This window comes from Dicentrarchus labrax, unplaced genomic scaffold (assembly GCF_905237075.1).
Source record: "Dicentrarchus labrax unplaced genomic scaffold, dlabrax2021, whole genome shotgun sequence".
NCBI lineage: Eukaryota > Metazoa > Chordata > Actinopteri > Moronidae > Dicentrarchus > Dicentrarchus labrax.
In genome coordinates this window covers 19328716-19349332 of record NW_026136703.1, presented here as the reverse complement: position 1 = coordinate 19349332, position 20617 = coordinate 19328716, and the positions used below count along the sequence as shown (strand labels likewise).

Below are 20617 nucleotides of genomic sequence, written 5' to 3'. Positions count from 1 at the left end.
CACGTGGGCTGCCATTTGGGCCTGATGTGACACTAATAGTGCTTACTGGAAACATACACAAGCAGTGCTGTGTATGTTTCTGAGGGCATGCTAATGACATTAAACCACTCACAAAAACTAAAACCAAACTCAATGCATTATTCATGCAAGTTTTGTTGTTTTTGGTTTTTTTTATCCTTAAGGCTCTATATCACAAATGGGGAGACTTGCTGACACACATGTTACTGGTCAAATTACAATAAACATCTGCCTTGACAAGTACTTAATACTTAATGCTGTTTAGATCAAGAGAAAAACTATGCCAATGGGGTAAAGTAATTCCACTTGTTCTCAGTTGAGTTTCTTTTGTTTGAGAGAGTCTAGTTCTAGAAATGAGTGTCAATACCTTGAAATGAGACATAATCCAACAGTAGCATGAAGAAAATCACATTTGGTTCTCATAATTCTTAGAACACAAGTAGCTTTTGTGTCAGAAACAAGTGGACCGAGCAATTTTAAAGGCTCAAAAATTGACTAATTGACTTGTTGAGAATGTAGTGTTTAGGTCTGGACCCGTAGTTGCTTCCACATTTTGGCAGACAGGCAATTGGACCCCTGTGTGGTATATGGCTGTAGGACAATCCCCATTGTCCTGTTGGATACAAGTGGCTGGAGCCCAGGAACTGCTCTGGACTGGATGTTAGGCCCTGGCAGCAGAAAATTATAGCTTTGGCCAGGAAAGTCAACCAAATGGGCTGATTCTTCTCATTCAACCCAAAGGACTCCACACAGCTGCACTTTCTTTCACTGCCAGGGAAGAAGATAGTCTGAAAGAGGGAGAGGAGAAAGAGAGGCGGAGTGGGGAACAGTTGGGGGCATTTGGACTGGACAGGCCTCAAAGACCCAGAGGGTTGTTTTCTTTACAAAAAAAAAGAAGAAAACGAAAGCAGCGTAGACTCATCTTGGACATCAAACTCTATTTTAGGCTGCGCTGTGTTTGGACTGTGGGCAATCACACAAAATCCCTTGTTGAGTTGTTTTAGTTGAGTGATTGTGGAAGCTTTTGCAAAATTACAATCAAAGAGGTAAGATGGTGATGTAATCTGGCCCCGTTCAGAACATGCAATGCAAATGCAGTTCAAGCCTTTTGCCAGTTTTCCCTCTGAGGCAATCTCTCTGCCATAGGCTCCTTGATCTTTATCCACATACCTTGAGTTTTGCTCATTTCCTCGTCATTTTCCATTTAAGTGAGGACGGATATGCTTCACAAGCTCATGTGACTCTCTGGGAGTCACAGCAGGTCACAGAGAAGAAAAGAGCAGACGTTACAAGAACTTTTCATCTCAGGAGGACAGGCAAAGGTGCACTTTAACAGATGAATAACCCTGCTGCTGACGGTGAAACACCTGTAGCTCTCAAGATAGTGCTCTAGTTAACGGCACAGTTCAGTACACCCACCTACAGCTTTTCTTGAGCTACACTACACTGTTGTCTCCTCGTAAACCAAAGTGGCTCTGAGTGCTCAACACGTTGAAACAGACAAATCACAAACAAAACATAGCACATACATGGCAGACACTGTCCCAGTGGCAGCATTATACGGTGTCATACCACACAGGCAAAAGGAAAACAATAGTGATAAACAATGCTACACAGCACCAACCTGGACTTTTTATATAAATACAACAAGTGCGAAAAATCTATAGCATAAGAAAGCATGCTGCAAATACCATTACTGCAATAAATAAACACAGAAAACAAGCATAATTGCACAAATAATACAGACAATACAACCAAAAACAGAAAATGTGCTGCAAATAAAAAAACACAACAACCACTGTGTTTCTGGATTTGGTTATGTTTTCGGTATTTGCAGCACATGTCTTTAGGCTACATGCGTTGTCAAATTGGTGAATGTGTTTTCCAGCTTGCCTGTGTTTTGTTTCTTTCCAGCATTTTCTCTCTAAATGTGTTGTCAAGTGTGTTTTTTTTCTATTTGTGAGTTGTAGCTGAACTCTCAGGGCCCCCATAATAAGCACCAATCAGAAGTTTACTATCTACATGGAGAGTAGTGATGTAACAAAAAAATAGTCCTGCAGTGGTGTATTCATCAAGCAGTGATGCAGATATCTATAATTTGTAGCATTCTACTGGCAATGAAGACAAACACTGAAACAGGTTCAAATTAGAGCTGCAGCAACAATAAAAGCACAGTCTTTCACAATAAATCATCACACGCCTACAACAAGAAGGAATTTGACATCACCATATGTCTTGGGTCGAGTGAGGACGGCTCGCAAACAAATGATCCTATTCTCACAGCTCAACATCATTTAATCAAAAACACGCTCCCCTTCGATTCACACATCATTAAAAGATAATTTCCAATGTCCCATTTATGATAGGCGAGCTGTTGTCGAACACAAAATGCAACAATGTCAGAAGTGCGTCCTCGTCAACAGCATCTGGAGGAATATCAATAACTCGAAGAGAGAATGACGCGTCCAATTCAATAAATCTGCAGGGATAAAGTGTGAGAAAAGTGGGCAGGGTCACACGGGCGGTTGGTTTTGTGTATTGTCCAGAGCTGGACACATGGACTGTGTAATTCTAGTCCAGGAGTGACCACACAGGGCCGGTTGTGAGGTCTGGGAGTGCTGGAGAATGGAGACAGATGGGACAGGGGCAGGATTTTTTTGGTGAGAGAATGCTTTCCACTGTTCCTATGCGATACAAAGCCCATTGATTTTTCCCTGCGTTGAGTGAGGAGGCTGAGGAATATCTCATTTCAGCGTCCGCCGCATGGTCATGACACCTGGACCAGGGTCAGGTCTGTCCAGTCCCTAGTGGAAGGCACGCTGAGCCCGAGGGGGAACTGGACACAACAAGCGAGGCCAAAAAACTGCTCTCCACTTCTGCCCCTAAGTGTGTCTCGCACATGCATTATCATCTGCCATCTCTGCGCTGTGAAGCTGCGGTCATCATCTCATTTCTATAGCTTGATGACTTTGACCTATGCTTCTTCCTTTGCGACCCCTAATGCGCGAGTGGAAAACCAAATTCTCCCTTCCCATGAGCCCTCTGCACAGACAGAAAGATTGTTCCTCAGGAAACACGGGTCAGGAAGTCGGAGGAGGAAGCTGGCCTTTCATTCTAAATACAACCCTCCTCTAGAGACCGGCGTGTCAGCAGAGAATTGGACAGTAAATCTCCTTTAAACGCTGACCCCCTCACTCTCTTGTTTTGTTGCTATTTTTGCGACCTCGAAAACATCATTATTCTTCTTCTGTTTCGCTTGCGAATTGGCAACCGACGGGGCAGAAGACTTTCATTTCCAAGATGGCGTTTTTGTTTTGAAACTCTGGTTTATGATTGTAATGATGTGACGTGTCAGAGCCATCCAAATGAGCCAAGCCTCGCATTGATGCCGCATCCCACCCAGTGTGAGACGAAGGGCAGTGGAAGCGAGTGGATGGGCATGTTGGAGCGAATCATGGGAACAACATCAGCAAGAGCAGCTGGTGGTTCACCACTAACAATGCTGTGGCTACTCTTATGGACAATTAATCGCTGCTAGTTCTTATTTTCCCTCCCTCCCTCTTTCTCTCTCTCCCTCACCCTTCTTCCTCTGAGGCTGGTTTCACCCTGCACGATGACCACAGTCCTCCCATATGAATTTGGCAAACATACCATGAGACATGAAAGGAGGCAATCACGGTGTCCCCGGCTGTCAAAAGTTTAATCGGATCACACAAATTGGGATGTGGAGAAGAGAATATATACAGAAACTGAACCCACGCAGTGTCGCAGCGGACGTGGGCTGACACATGACAGCGAGAGATCAAACCCTGTTTTGGCTCAAATTTGGCTGATTCGTCAGTGTTTGTAAAGATGAGCTCGCATGCTGGGGGAAAAAATGGGAAGTCAGGAGTGTTAAGTAATCTTTAATGGGAGCTGAAACATTACTGACAGCTTCATGCATCATACTTCCAGTAAACGTACATGTCAAGTGCTGTAATCACAATTTTGGGGTTATTTTTTCTATTTTATGCTATTTTATTTTATTTTTTTGTACTTTACTTGTAGTGTACGTTTATTACGCTACATGTATTTGACAGCTTTAGTTACTTTGTATATAAATATATTTATTTTTTAATAGAAATATCAACTTAATTTCAACATAAACATGAAAAATGGTGCATTATAGGTTGAACAACCAGTGCATAAAGTAGTTAAAATTATCTCCACTTCAGCTGCAACAGCAAAAATTCTTCATACACATTAAAGGACAAGAAAAGTTGTTGTTGCAAAAGGCCATTGTTTCTGTATATATGTAGTATTTTAACTTTTTTTTTTAAATTATGGTAATGCTACTTCTGTTTAAGTAAACGATCAGATTTTCCAACCACTGCATTGCCTTGTCTGTAATTGACACAAATAATTAGGTAATATTTTCACCAAATAAGACGCAGAACACATTTCTAGTGAAGAGGTGATGTTCCATTTGAAGTTTGCCATAAAACCTTTCAGCTTTATGGAACTGAAAATGCAACAGTGTTTGTTTGTGTGTGTGTGTGTGTGGGGGGGAGAGACCAAAACTGATACTTCAGCTGGAAAATGAACTTTATAAGAAATCATAAACACCAGTATGCGGCAAACAGCTAAGTCACTGGTATTTATCAACAACCCTATCAATCCCCAGAATATACATGATGTACCGTGAGGCAGTAAAATGTCTTCTTATTTCTCCTTTAATACGTCGTTAAAGGAGACTGTGGTTGCACTAAGTGGGATGTGGTGCGGCACAGCATGAGATTACCGCACAACTGGTGTGAGCATTTGTGTTTTGTAGCTGATAAGTCTTCTGTGCTTCATATAAGGCCAGTAAGTTAGTGTGTCAGTGGAAAGGCTGATTACACTACACAGGCTTGTGCTGAGTCCTAATTCACCCCAAAGCCACACAAGGAAAGAGCTGTGTTTGACTGCGCTGACCTGCTTGTCTAATCTTAGAAAGTCTCACACATGGTGTAACCATTCTGATAATCTAAATTCATGATTTAGGTAAACATGGAAACACTTTAAATACTGTACAAAGAAAAGGGGGAGTAAGTAGGAAAGGCTGCAAGTAGAGGCAAGAGAAAAGGAAGAAACTCTGCCCTCTGTTGGGTGTGAGGCGGAACTACAGCAAACTGTTGCTATTACAGACAGTTTATTGTGTTTGTCCATGACTTCTTTCATCTCCTGCTTGGTGAGATAAAAATTTAACATCCAGTCATCCCACTTAAACTCTATCAGTGACCTCAAGCCTCATCCCCATCCTCCCTTCTGGGGAGGGGGCGAGGGGGGGCGGGGTCATCAGAGTTGGCAGCACAGGAGGCAGAAATCAAACCGTGCAGCAAAAGGCCGAGGAGTGACTTAACTGCAGTTCCAGCAGAGACTGATAAGGCCTTACAAGTCAGGAGGAGGATAGCCTTGACCTCGAGGAGCACAAGTCCTCAGAAATCAACTCGACTCTTGTCAGCAGTGAGTGGAAAATCCTGCCCAAGGAGCTGAGATCAGTTCGTTCCTTTGGTGCTTGTTCACTTTGGAAGTCGGTGGAATGATTGGACAGGAAAAACCTCATAAATATTCCACCCTTCACTTTTTTACAAGCTGCGATGGAAACAATTAGTCCGTTTATCGATCAGTGCATTGAAGATGTGACTGTTGGTCAAACAAAAACGAGACATTTTTCACTAGTTTCTGACAAAAAATATATATAGAAAAATATATATATAGAAAAAAGCTACAGTAGTTTCTCACACTAAATTTCAGCACTACTGTCAAATGTCACCTTTGAGTGAATACTGCATATCCTGTTTTGTAAGTATTCTCATGCGGAGTCCAGCCCACACCCTAGAGTCTAGACTGTCACCAAATGCCATTTAAAGATCCTGTATTGATCCCCCCTGGTGGAGAAATTCAGGCACTTTTCACAACTTCTAATGGAAAAACACAGTCGAAAACTTCTAAATATACCCTAAATAGGACAAATGTAAGAAGTATTAAGCATGTTTTTTGCCTGTGTGTGAAGTCACACAAACTGTTTACACTGTCGGACTGGAAGGAGTTGCTTGGAAATAAATGCATTTCAACTAACATAACTTCTTAATAAAAGAGTAAAAAAAAGTAAGCCTATATGTGCAAACAACTGCAAGATACCGTGTCAAAGTGACGTCTGTAGTCGTTTACTGTGTGTGTGTGCATGTTTAAAACACATCTGACACTATCCCCTGAGAGAGCAGCCTGGCTACATTTTCTTTTTCTTTTTTATCTAGATTTTCATTTTGGCAGGAAACAGGTGCCTCCTCCTAAACCTGGAAGGTTAACTGCATCGCACAATATCAAACAGGCCTCTGAGAGAGTATTAAAGTAAACAACTGAGCATGAGGCTTCTTGAGGCCAGTAAAATAAGGACATTTCCATCAGAGTCAGTGGCTTGTTGCTGACACCCGCTGACCTCGTAGAGTTCAACCCTGATCTACGTGCTCCGACAATCACAGCCGCTGGTGGATTTACTGTACTGAAAAGAGTAGAGCTTTTATATGTATGTATATATATACATATATATATATAACACTCCTACTTCCCTGCTGTAGTTATTCCTCAAAGGGAGGGACAATCGAACTGATCTACTTAATCAATCGGTGACAGGGCCCTTTGAACTGCAGACGTGATTTCCAGCAAGTCTGTCATCCCACCCTGTCGTCTGTGAAAACACTCCAGGGGGAGATTACTCCACACAGCCCGGGCTCGTAAAAACTCTTTTTATGTTAAAACACACACACACACACACACACACACACACACACACACACACACACACACACACTCGTTCCCTGACTGGGTCCAGAAAATCTCAGTGATTGCATGCAAGTTGTATTTACTTTTCCTAATGCATGCAGGAGGTTTGTAGCTTCCTTAAAAGCTCAGAAAAAAGGAATGAAACTTTAGATCAGAAGTCTTGTATCTGGTCTTTCGTACTAAATACAACTAAAATTCAACATTTGAGTGCAGAAAAACAACTTCCCCTGCCTCCTTTAACGGCTGCTAGCAGTGAGACAAAGCTCTCCACCCCCCTGTGTGGCTTCTGTATAGGCAAAAGTAGAGGAAGGGGAAAGGGAATGTTTTGCCTCTCTTTCTCTCTCCCTACCCCTCTTCCCACCTCCCTGGGGCAGCACTGTGTAGTAATAAACGTCCCCCATAAATCTCCCTCCCCCCCCTCACGCCATCATCCCCCCTCTCCTCCAACTTTTTTTTTGTTAACAGCTTCTTTTCTTCTCTCCCAACCCTGCTGCCTTTCTTTACCCTCCCTCCTCCTCCTCCTCCTCCTCCCCTCTTCTTCTTCACCTCTTTTTCTATTGCAACCCAACCCTGACATTGACTCTGCACATGGCCGATGGCTGCTCTGTCATGGATGCAGAGGGCGGGAGGAGGAACGATGGACCACAAAAGATTTGTATAGGTTTCACTCTCTCTTGCAAGCACGGCTCTTTCATATGTGGCTGTGAGCGTCATTGTTACTGGCTGTAGTTGAATCTGGTGAGATCACTCGTATATCAGGTTATATACTGTGCACACCTGATTGGAGTGACACATATGCATCCATGCACATATTCAACCTTGGCTGGTATAAGGAGGAGGAGAGGAGAGAGAGAGAGAGAGAGAGAGAAAATAAAGGGTTTTAAAGTGGATATAACTGTGGCGGGGAAAGAGTTACTGGCTGCCTTGAATTCACCGGAAAGTCCCACAAGTGACGTTACAGTCCAGCAATTAAGAGTAAATTAATTACAGAGTAGTGGATGGTAGCTGAAACCCTGAGGGACAGTGTAGCGCCTCCCAGTAAACAACTCCAGAGTAGTTTTCTTTAAGGAAATAAAGTTGTCACTGCGCTTTAAAGTTTGTGCTCATACATTAAAGTGAACTCATTATGTATAATAAACAGAAAATGTACAAAACGAAGTGTAAAAACTCACTTTTTGTATGTATAATAATAATAACTTTGTTTTGGTTCTGAATTAAATAAGTAATAATAATATTTTTTTTTAAAAAGCCCTGTCTGTTTAGTATTCATACTGCGTGCAACTTGTGTAGTAATCTCAAACAAACTGACAAACCCACTGCAAGTTCGTCCCCGGAGAAAAGGAAGAAAGAAAAAAAAAAAAGTTAAATAAAAAAAAAAAAAAAGTTAACAGAAAGTTGACGCCCAGCTCGAGGCTCCTCCTGCCACTGGATTTATAAGCAATGTCTTGCCTGCACAGGACAGAGGGGGAGTACTGCTGGGTCAAAAATACAACAGGAGCTGCAAATCAGAGAACTCAGCAGACCTGCGCAACTTTTCTAACAAGCACAGTTTGGGGTTGTTGTTGTTTTATATATATATATATATACACAGATATATATATATATACTACTTTTTCCTGTTGTTGTTTTTTTTTTTTTTTTTTTTTTTTGGGTCGCTGCAAAAATGACCACAGCCGTGGTGTCGCCTTTCTTCGACTTCGAAGTAATGAACAAGGTAGCGTTATAACTTTTTATATCTTCCCTCCTCTAACTATCTCTCTGTGTGTGTCTCTCTCTCTCCCTCTCTCTCTCTCTGGTGTTTTCTGTTTAAAAGTGTGCGAACTCAGTGTGTTAGCCTCTGTTAGCATCGGTGAGTTAGCATCGCTGTGGAGGAATGATGAGCTGCATGCCCGCGCGGCCCTGTGCCGTGACGCGCCTGTGTGGAAGGGCTGCGGTTGTTGTTTGTTTTGTTTGTTTTTTTTTCTCTCTCGCTGTTTTGATTTTGTTTTGTTTGTTTGTTTGTTTTATTTTCGTATTTTGTATGTGTAACCACGTCTAAAAACTTTCACGCCCCCCTCCCATGGCGTTGTACACCATAAGTGTAACTTTTAACGGTTACTTTTGTTGTTGTTTGTTGGTGCCACATCAGCTGTCGGTTTAACGGTTATGTAGTCGTACTCACCGGCTACAGCGCAGTTTCTATGGCGAACGGCCGTTAGTTTCAGTTAATTCATGCTATCTTTCTTTAAATGAGGGCAGATTTGCGCCACTTTTTTTCCCTTTTTTTTTTTTTTAATGCTCCTCACAAAGCAGCCACATGCTCGCTAATCATTGACCAGAGTTCGCCTTGCTTGTACTTTTTTTTTTTTTTTTTTTTTTTACTGTTGCTCCTATAAACCCGTTTTATTTAAACGATTTAACCGTTTGGAAATAACTTCTCAACGGCTGTACGGTTAGCTAACGCCACGCGCTGTTGCCGTTTGCATACACGTCCATGTTTTCAGTGTCAAGATTTCTTTTAGTAGAAACAGTTAGATTTGACTCTCTGGCAGCTTTTGTAATACTCATGTTAATCAGTGACTAAACCCGCCATCTCCTCCACACTCTTTTGGACGTGGACTGAAATAGCAGATCAGTTTTTCCCTTGTAATTTTCAGCAGGATGCTTTTGCCACTTTCATTATCTTTCAAATGATGCAGCCTCTTTTGTAGCCACTAGCAGCCCGCTGGCCTCTCATGTGCTGCTGCTCCATTTACTAAACAGGCACACATTCCTCACCAGGGCAACTTGCCAAACCAGCTGCTGTTCTATAGGCCTGTATCCGCTTATGTTGTCAGAGCCAAAAAGAACACAGTCATGCAAGAGGAGGCTGTGGGTTTGCTCTATGCTCTATGCTATGTGTTAATGATATGTATTTCTTTGTGTCTTTGCAGAACAACAAACTGCTCAGCTACAACAACAACCTGGGTGCTCCCCATCCCATGTCTGTCCCTTGCACTGGCACCAATGTGCCCCTCTCCAGCCCCACCGGAGCCCTGCTGGACAGGAAGGCGGTGGGATCTCCCTCCGTGGGAGGCGTGTACCAGCGGCGGCACTCTGTCAGCAGCACAAAGTTCAGCCAGAACCAGTTTCTGAACAGCCTGAAGGCAGCGGACCACTCCTCACTCATCTCAGGTGTTGGCAACGCCAGCAACAACAAGGAGAACCGCCTGCGAGACCGCTCCTTCTCTGAGACTGGCGAGAGGCTCCTCAACAAGTGCCTGGGCCCCGCCAGTCCCACCAGCGGTCAAGTGAACTCCAGCCGTTACAAGACGGAGCTTTGCAGGCCCTTCGAGGAGAACGGTTCCTGCAAGTACGGCGACAAATGCCAGTTTGCTCACGGAATCCATGAACTGCGCAGCCTGAGCCGCCATCCCAAATACAAAACTGAGCTGTGCCGCACCTTCCACACCATCGGATTCTGCCCGTACGGGCCTCGCTGCCATTTCATCCACAATGCCGAGGAGCGTCGTGGACCTCCCCAGCAGTCCTCCCCTCTTAACTCTTCCAACAAGATGGAAAGGCCTCGACTGCAGCACAGCTACAGCTTCGCGGGCTTCTCCAGCTCAGCTGGGCTGAGGGACAGCCCCACCTCCGTCACCCCTCCACCCATGTTCTTCCCCGATGAGGTCCCTGACTGGCCCAGCAGTAACCCCTTCACCTACTCCAGCCAGGAGCTGGCCAACCTGTTTGGGCCCAGCCTCAGTGCCGGTCCTGTAGGCACAGAGCCCAACACCCCTGCACCCCCCTCTCCAACGCCTTACTATTTCAGACCCATGTTGGAGTCCCCTCAGATGTTCGAGTCTCCCTCCAGCCCTCCCGACTCTCTGTCAGACCAAGAGGGCTACCAGAGCAGCTCTGGAGGCAGCCTGAGTGGCTCTGAGTCCCCCACGCTGGACACCACCCGCCGCCTCCCTATCTTCAGCCGCCTCTCCATCTCTGATGATTAGACTGCACGTATCCACCAGTGACTTAAAGTTCGATGACGCAAAGAGAACACGGCACTCCCCTCTACCTCTGCCCCCCAGTTGTCCTGAAGCTTCCCCCGTCTTCCCTTTACACAAGACACCGTGTTTAGTTCCACGTTAGCATTGTAAGGATGTAGTCAATTAAGGGAACTGTCAACTCAAATGATCATTTCACCCCTGCCTGTCCGCACAGCGAGATTTAAAAATAACGTACCCTGCCATGTGTCATAGTGCCAAAAAAAGGAGAGGAAATTGAACAATGAAAATCATGAGAACAAGAATTGACTGTTTTGCCAGGTGCCACTTGTTTATTTTTTATTTTTCTTTTCTTTCTTCTTCATTTTGTTCTTTGAATGTGTAGCAGCACAAGTGGCCTTGGAAAGGGGAGTGCATTGCACTATCCCCCCACCCCCCTTCTTCCCTCCCTCTTCCACCCACCCGCCCCCCTTTTCCTGACGATACCACTTCCCCTGAGCTAGCTAGAGGGTGCTCACTAACGTAACTGTAGATCTACCGCAGCCGTTTTTTTTTTTTTACAGACTGAGTTTAAGGAAAAAAATTAATAAAAATAAAGACCCTGAAAAGATATGAATAGTTTTTAAAAAAGAGGAAAAAAAAGTGCCTGGGGCGGTTTCTGCATGTGTTTAAGGGTGAATGGACTACTGTTTGTTGTTTTTGGTTCTTTCTCATTTGCCCCCTCCCCTTGTCACGGTTCTTCTCAAGCCTCGTCTTATGTAATTGTGGACTGGGTGAGTCTGCAGGAAGGACTTTGAACTGGAAGTTGGTTGTGTTCCCCTCCTCCACCTCCTCCTGAGTTTTCTCCTCCTGTTGCTGGTCACTGGCTCTGGTTTTTTTTTTTGTTGTTGGGAAGGAAGTCTTGATATCAAACTGATCATTAAACCTGTAAGACTTTGTCCCGCCTCTCAACCCCGCCTCCCTCCCTTCATCCCGGACGGTCTGGGGAATTCCAGCATTCCCATGGTGCAGTTGTACATCCTGCAACTTGAGAAGATCTCCAAGCTATTTTACTTTACTTCTCCCCCCTCCCCACCTCCACTTTAGTACCTGCTCCAATGAGCACTCTGTACTCATTACATCCTCTTTTTTTTTTTTTGCTTTCTTTATTTGATAATTATTTTTTATTAATGTTATTATTACGGTTTATTATTGTTTGAAAAAACTTTGCAGACAGAAGGTTTGCTTGTCACTGCTTATTTAACTTATCAGAACATATTTATTGGTGATCATATGCATTTTTTTGTTAATTTTGTTTTGTATTTATCTGGATAATGAACAATAGAATATATTTTCTTTTATGTTAAATTATGATCTTCCATATTAATCTAAAGATTGTGAAGACGTTTTTGTCAGTTTTCCTTTTTTTTCACAGTTAATATATTGTACTTCAATGACTTTTTGTTCTGCAACTACACTTTGTCAAAATGAAACTTAATTTAAAGCAAAAAAAAAAATGCAAAAAAGACGTTTTGCGTTTTGATTATTTATTGTACTTTATTTTTTTCTTACTCCCTCTTATTGGACTGCAATTCCATCTAAACTAGATTTGCTTGTATTCATTCCTGATGGGTTTTTTTCCCTCCCCCCTCGCTCTCTCTTCTTCACATCACAATAATCCTGACAGTAACAGTAGCTAACTGTTATTACATTAATTCAACCCTGTGCTAAAAGACCCTTCTCACATCACCGGTTTCAGGAGGGTCTCCCAAGTTAGAAGACAATGTTGATGACGAAAGGGGGGGTCTTCTGTCAGTAACGTTCTTACACCCAGTCTGTTATTACAAGCAATAGCTGTGACCAAATGGGTTGAGGAAAGTTTCTTTTCTTTTTTTAAATTGATTGGATGCTTGATGCACTTGCTTGCCCCCCCGCCGCCACACACCCCTCTCTCGACCATTGGAAGTGCCTCATCGAATACATTCCAGGTAGCTAAGGCGTCTCTGCCTTTTTATATTTGATAATGGAGGACAGTTAATTATTATTTTTTTGTTTTGTTTTAAAGTCACTTGTTCTGTGTTGCCTTCACGTGTTTTTGGAAGAGGTGAACAGATTTTGACACAAAGAAAGTAAAAACAGTTGAATGTATTTTTTTCAGCCATGTTTTTTTTCACTACAGTAATTTTTTCTGTGAGTTTATATGAAAAAAACCTGTTTCTTGCCCCCTCTTTTTGTAAGTATTGATTGCAGTTAAGTCAATAAACCCCATATTTTTTGAAAAGTTAAACGGTGTTATGAGTTGTGTACGTTGGTTATTAGATGCTCCTGCACCTTTATGCAGTGATACACACAATACACATGCATGATGGTACAAAATCTGTTATATATTTAGGTTAAAATCATGTCTGCACATTAAAGATAACTCCTATTGTATGAATTAGATCAGGATACTTAATATTCCAACTTCAAACTATTCAGATGACTTCATTTGAAGAGGCTGGCTACTTTAATATTAGTGTGTGTGTATATAAGCCTTCAGGGAATAAAGTGTCACACATCATAAATCCACTTAGAAATCATGGAAAACAGATGCTCCTTTATAACTTGAGAACTTGCCCGAGAATAATCTAATTTATAAGTTTTCTTCAGTATAAAAGTAATCCAGTGATAGTTGTCCATACATCCATGGTTACGTTGCAAACAAGAACAGTTAATAACTAATTTGGCATGTTTACAATGGTGCCAATTTGCCAAAATGTGAACAAATACAGGCTCAATTTGTAGCCCTCTAATTAACAGACTCCACGGTAACACACTGCTTCACTGTCAAACCAAACCTCTGCTTTATATAAACGGACTAAATATGTTTACAAATGTTTAAAAGGTAGAATCATACAAGGAGGAAACTGGGAATGAAAGAAACCCTCTGGCTGTGTTTCTCTGTGCATGCATGCAGAAGTAAAGGGAGTTTCACTGTGGTGGAAGTTGATTGGTGAACTGCACAAGAGGGTAAGTCAGGGGTATTGACCTGGGGGATGATCAAACTCTTGATTGAGCAGGTTTGGTTACGCAAAAAAGACACAATACTCCTGGTTTCAGCAGAAATATTGATTGGGGGTGTGGTGGGGTAAACTGCTACGTTTCCAAGAATAAAAAAACTGATTTACTGAGGTTATCACTTGATCAGTGATCCTGAGGTTACAAGTAAGCTTGATCGATACGTGTCCGAGGATATTCCAGGTAAGTATGGGATGAACAATTTTGGTCATAGATTGTTAGGGCTGATATGACTTTAAAAATATATAGCATATGTGGTCAATTTTCAATATTTTTTTGTTACATGAATAAATAATCATAACATGAATAGATAATGATCTCTGTTTTACCTTTAATACAAGCAGAGTGGTATTGGATTTCAGAAACAACATACTGTAGCTTCCCCTTCATACACTCCACTCAACATCTCCACTGCTTCTGCTTTTGCTCGCTGTCTGGACACTTCCGTCTCTCCGTGTTTATATTCTCTCAGATTGCAAAAAAACGAGCCGGAACAGGAACTCCCTTCCCTCCATACAATGGTGGGTGCTGACCCGTCACAGCTGACCCGTGGAGGCCCTCCTTGTTGCTTTATTCCAGTGAACCTGGGCCTGTTAGATTCTTGTCTTGTTCCTTTTACTCCCTTCCCCACCACTCACCCTCACCACCACCACCACCACCACCAACATCTGTTGCTTTATTCCAGTGAACCTGGGCCTGTTAGATTCTTGTCTTGTTCCTTTTACTCCCTTTCCCACCACTCACCACCACCACCAACATCTCTGGAGAAGCTGCCTGCCAACTGAGAGCCTGTAAGTCAAAACAGGGAAACAGCATACGAAACCGTTTTTTTTATATTCACAGGTGCTAGTCTCAGTGTTGTGTTGATTAGTCACTGTCACTGCAAAAGCGGAGAAAGTGACAAATCTCACAACACGTAGTCGCGACATACTGCGAATGAACTCCTCACTAAAAGCACTGATCAACAACTAACTTGGAAGATGCAACCATGTGCTTAACAAGTGGGTTGTTTACTTTTAAAAGAGATTAATACAATATGTAACTTTTTAATGCTCAAATTCCTGGTACTACATGTACCTGCAAAAGTAAAGAAAAAGGCCTTATTGTTCCAGGTTGAGGCCCTCTTTAACAGCTCAAAAACATACTTAACATTGTTTTATCACCTTTAAACTTCATGACTTTTATGAGAATTGCTAATAACATGGCATGTTTTAGACGTCTGCTACAGAGAAGAACCAAAACCTGGTTAAAAATAATGTGATTCATATGCTCTCTATCTGTTATTGGTGTTGTCAATTAAGTTTATTAGGTAAAATCCCTATAAAGAATATCAAGCACTATAATTCTTCAAAACATTTGTTCATGCAGAACCCATTTAACATACAAAACCAAAAATATTTCCTTATTTGGTGTATTAACAATGCTTATGGTCATGCTCATCAAACGTGCAAGCCTAGTTCATGGCAAAACTAAAGGTCACCACTTCAAAACATTATTACATTTTGGGTTTTCATTACATATTTCTATTTAAAAGATGAAAAAAAGATGTTTCCATATCTCAAAGTTAACCAGGTGAGTATGACTCATGCACACCATCCTTTCCTGCTGCAGCCTCTTAAAGAACTTAAACTACATGCAGATTGAGGGACATGAAAAAGGGCTGTTTCCTGTTTGTGTGGTGTGCGTATAGAGGCACCTTGAGACGAAGTACCAGGAAGTGGGTTTCTGAACCTCCAGCACCAGGTCTGAGGGTGGCGGAGGGAGGGAGGAGGGGGTCGACTGCTCTTCACTGTGTGGCAAAAAAAAAAGAACTTCCATTACTTCATCGCATTTAACAGCAGGTTATTTTCCAATATGGAAACAGTACAGTGGCACAGATCAAGAGTGCGGTTCATTCATTGCTTCCTGCACAACAGAATAAAGCAGGTGTGTAGTTTTACTCTCAGTACTCAATCTTCATTCACCTTTAACCCGCACAGTTGAGCAAGAGAATGTGGCGGCATGTACACTTTGTAATTGTGTTATCAGAGGAAGGTTTACCTCTTTGTTTGAGAAAGAGGTGAGCAAATAGTGGTGGATGTGCTAACTGTGCTATTTCCTTATCTGCACTCACAGCTGAGAGCAGTGTAGCTGCAACCCTGCCTGCATGCATGTGTGCATGAGCCTGTGTCTCTGCAGTGTGACAGGTGATGTGGGAGGGATAATTAATCACCAAACAAGGGCTGAGGTCAACACTGAGTGATGAGGTTAGGTAAGGGGCTATTCACAGGCTGCTTTGTCTGTAGAAAAACAGAGAGGCACGATTAACCTCCTTCAGACACACATACCAGAGCTCACAAACCTGCTTTAAAAACATCCACCTGAGGAAAACAAAATGCACTTTTAATGTCAGTGGAGGGATTAGATGTTCTTCATTGACACAAGGTGAGAATATAAACCAGAATGGAGCAAACGTTTCTCAACATTTTGGGAAAATACACTATACTCATTTACTAGGCAGAAGATTGATACCACTCTCATGTCTGTATGGTAAATATGGATCTACAGCCAGCAGCTGGTTAGCTTAGCTTAGCACAAAGACTGAAAACAGGGGGATATAGCTAGCCTTTCTCTGTCCAAAGGTAACAATCTGTTTTGAAAAGTCCACTAATCAACATTATATCTTGTTTGTTTAATCCAAAAAACAAACTGTAAAAATGACTGTTCACAGTTTTACCAGGGATTATTGGCCGGGCTATTTCTAGGACTGGACCAGTTGCCAAGCAAGCAGGCAAAACCCTGTATAGTCCTGTATCGTTTGCTTCTTGTATAGATTCCTGTTTCCAGTCTTTATGCTAAGCTAAGCTAAGTGGTAGCTGGCCGCAGCTTGTCCTTGCCTACATGTAAAGTGTAATTTAGCTCATCAGTATTCATCAACCCTTTACAAGAAAGCAAATAAGCAAATAGCTATTGCTTTAAAGGACCAGTGTGTGGGATTTAGTGGCATCTAGCGGTGAAGTTGCAGATCACAGCTAACTGAACACCACTCGCATCTGTATTTGACGACATGGGAATGACGACAGGCTGTGAAGTGTGTAAGAGAAACTACGGTGAAACTCCCAAAAGGCCCCATCTACAGCCAGTGTTTGTTTTGTCTGTGCTGTAGAAACATCTGGTGATTTATACATGAATGAATGAATATTATCTTCCATTTCAGCCAATAGATCCTCCTAAATGTTACACACTGGACCTTTAAAGCAAAAAAATGTCCTATCTTTTAAGAATTGGATTTTGGAAATAAGTTTTCACCCAACTAAAATGATATTGTGTGTTGTCCTAGAACATACAAGCAGAAATATGTGTAGTAATTGCAGCAACATAATCACCATGCACGTATGGGTTCAGTGTCTAGCTAAAATACACCTCAAGAAGACATGTCAGTCACAGTGATCAAACCTTTGACCTCGCTGCTACATGACAAACCTTTAAACCTGCCACTGCCTATAATGGGCCCTTCTTGCTAAGTGAAAGTACGCCTTTATCTTCTCTGTCTGCATTCCCTTCTAACGCTGCTCTTGTGGTTGATTTGTCTATGGCTTCACAGCAGGGATTGTGGGGAGTTAGAGTCTTGTTTCCCCAAATATTGAAATCCTTAGTCCTTAATTATGGGGATGTGTTTTATAATTTGTGTTAACAAGGGGCCTTCTCATCCCATCTCTAATCCCTTCCTGACTATTATCACCCTATTTCACTGTTTGGGAAGTTTACCTTCTGAATACAAAACAATACTGACTTTGAGTGACAGAGAAAGTTGCATTGCAGTCATGATTTACAGAAGCTATTTCATTATCAGGATTGTCCTATTTTCAGCCTCACAATGTTTCTGGGTAATCACATATTTCCTAAAATATCTCATCTGATAATGACGCTTAAGCAGTAACTTCAGGCTTTACAGTTTTGGTAATCACTTTCCTCTAATCTCTGAGCATGTAACACTTTACTTACCAGCCATGCAGTTTTCTCTGCAGCCTGCAGCAAAAGGCAGTTTTTTTTTTTATCTTTGTAGGTCTATGGCTATATGTGTCACAATGAGACTGATTGCAGATCAACAAAGACAACAGTCACAACCACTCCTTGATCCTGTGGGTTTAACCCAGGCACTCCGCAGCCCTATTATCTACACGACTGAGACTATGACACACTGCTTACCAAGTAATGACCATTAGCCCTGCCAGGATCCAGTGTCACATGTGCTTTTCTTCCTCCGGGCTAAGTGGCAACCCTTGACCTGTAAAAGAAAGGAAGAGAAAACACATATGTGTTGAGCAGAGGAGCAGAGAGGTGAGGAGGTTACAGAGGAGAGCACCGGTGATGGCCGTCTGACAGGTTGTGGAAACACACCCTTCCACTCCTTAGTGTGACAGAAAAACAAACACACAGCCACTAAACTCTCGGTGAGCCTCGCGCTAATGGACAAGCGATGACTTTTTCCCAACCAGACATAGTGGCCCAGTGGAAACAGGAGACGAGGAATGGCCAATGGGACAGTCCTTCCAGAACCTGACACTGTTGTGCTTAGGGTTTCTGGTCCACTGGGTCGAGTGAGTCACTCCCTCAGCTCTTCTGAGTGCTGAACCACTTAACTCTTCCTGTCTCATGACTCCCATCATCGTGGTCCGATGGGAGGAAAGTAGCCTCTGGTAGCCGATCAAAACCTGCTCTGCCTTTTCACATATTCCCTGCTCTGAGCTGGGACCCTACAGGATTCAAATTCAAACAACTATGATCTTATTTTTGTAGTTTTAGGCCATTGCTTCCATTGCTAATAAGAACATAAGGTCATTGCAGAGATCTGGGAAAGCGGCAACGTTATTACAACACAGTGACGTTTACCATGACCCCTTAATACAAAGCAATGTCTATTTCTGACCCATTGTCACAGCATGCATGAGCAGTGCACTCAAAGAGGGATTTTCCATCTCTGGATACTTTTTAGAGGCCTGAAGAGGCAAACTACACAGTATTTTAAAAGAAACACGGCAAATCTTGTAGAAAATACCAAAAATAAACATAATTTTGTATAGCAGAATTTAGCTTTTTCTCATTTTCTACCCCAGTAATCATCTCGTAACCCATTCTCATTGGGGTCCAGACTCCTAGTTTGGGAACCACTAATCCTTACCCCTTTATTAGGCCTGAAATGTTGCTTGAGGCAACTGTGAGCACAACTAAAGCAAGTATGTAAGCTCAAACCAAAAATCTGGTCTGTAAATCATAGTTTGGGTTTTATTTTTATCTTTAGTGCTCTCTTTTAAAGAAGTTTGGCTAACCTGGACACAAATTTAAAACCAATATGATTGTCTGACTGCTCTTCTTTTCATTTTAATAATGTTGCTGCGTTATTACTTCCCAAAGATATGGTGGCAAAATATACGACTACAGCTGTGTAACAGTTGTTTGTAAGCTTTTCACACCATGACATGAAACAAAAGGTGCATTACAGTACATGACACATGGAGGAGAGACTTCACAGCTCCCTAACGGCTCACGTAAATATTAAGTGATATTGAATGAGGTTAGCTTTAAGCCACTGAACCATGTAAAACTAAAAAAAGCATGTTTCCTCACACATGATTTTCAGTTTTGTTTTGCAGCATCTGTTTCCTCTGGTGGCAGCAGTGCTAGAAAAAAACCTCATTCTCACTCAACAGTTTTCAGTTTCTCCCCGGTTCAATACTGATTTACACAAACTGAAAGCGCACACAGATCCAGACTCCTAGAAATAAATACACCCACACCCACCCACAGATATGCACTGGTCCATGATTGACCCGCATAGTTAACTAACCAGCCACCCTGAGTCACTCAGGCCTTTTAGAGGTACAGAAAATGACATCAGTGATAGTTTACAGGAAGTCTGTGCTGCGTCTTGTACCAAGACTGTGTGAAGTGCGTCTCTCCTGGATCCCACACTCAAACGACACAGTGGCATGATGTTGACTGAAGGGCAAAATTACAAAATGGTGAAAATGTGCTTCAAGGCCACAATTTAAAAAAAAGGGTGACACTGGGTGCTTGAGAGACCGAAAAGGAGAGATAGTGAGACAGAGGTAATGTAACCATGGCTGTATCATTTTCTTGTTTGAGTTGTAAACAAGGCCTAGATATCTGGCCTTGGGAGGTTAGGGAATAGTTAAAAGTGAACTCTGTCTCTCTCTCTCTCTCTCTCTCTCTCTCTCTCTCTCTCTCTCTCTCTATGTGTGTGTGTGTGTGTGTGTGTGTATATTTCACAATGATCTGCTGGCTGAGACTCAGAGAGACGAAGATAAGAACTGACTGTGAGAAACCGCAGATCTCACACCCACTCACTAAGAAAGAGAGCACACAAAAACACAGGAGTACGCGCAGAAAGCACACACTGGAACATGCACACTTACACACACACACACACACACACACACACACAGACATATATACAAGGCGTATGTGCATGCCTGCTCCAGCTGGTATGTTCGGTCCGAACACACAACTCTGCGTCCTCACACGTCGCTGCACATTTAACAGTTGACACTAGGTTCCCTCAGGGACGTACGTGGGGCTCCTCTTGATTGAGGAATTTAGCTGTAAAAACACAACAGAGATTATTTGGAAGTGTCTGACTGCTTGCTCAAATCTTTCAAGGCACGTCTTCCATTGAGATAACGCCTGAAACCTGTCCTACGCTCACCCTCGAGCCTCACCTGCTAACCTGCCGCGACATGCACCCACAGGTACGCAGGAAAAAAGGATTAGATAGTAACTTTACATTAAAGTCTTTT

At 42.5% G+C, this 20617-nt stretch overlaps 1 protein-coding gene and 1 long non-coding RNA gene across 6 annotated transcripts in view; one reads left to right on the top strand and one right to left on the bottom strand.

The window, feature by feature from the left end:
• Nucleotides 1-8263: 8263 nt before the first annotated feature.
• zfp36l1a (zinc finger protein 36, C3H type-like 1a) lies at nucleotides 8264-13050 on the top strand. Its single transcript, XM_051389486.1, has 2 exons — nucleotides 8264-8536; nucleotides 9735-13050. The coding sequence occupies exons 1-2, from the start codon at nucleotides 8486-8488 to the stop codon at nucleotides 10788-10790; spliced, it is 1107 nt and encodes a 368-aa protein (XP_051245446.1). The 5' UTR covers nucleotides 8264-8485; the 3' UTR covers nucleotides 10791-13050.
• The window catches only part of LOC127357405 (uncharacterized), a 65790-nt gene continuing 57082 nt past the window's right edge, over nucleotides 11910-20617 (bottom strand). For 3 of the 5 annotated variants that reach the window (XR_007882253.1, XR_007882255.1, XR_007882252.1), the window contains 2 exons: nucleotides 18009-18087; nucleotides 15099-15609 (listed from right to left, as the gene is read on the bottom strand). This is a non-coding gene — a long non-coding RNA (uncharacterized LOC127357405). Of the gene's footprint in view, nucleotides 14610-15098; nucleotides 15610-18008; nucleotides 18088-19427; nucleotides 20122-20617 lie in introns of those variants that run through there. The other 2 variants (XR_007882254.1, XR_007882256.1) reach the window with 2 other exon arrangements.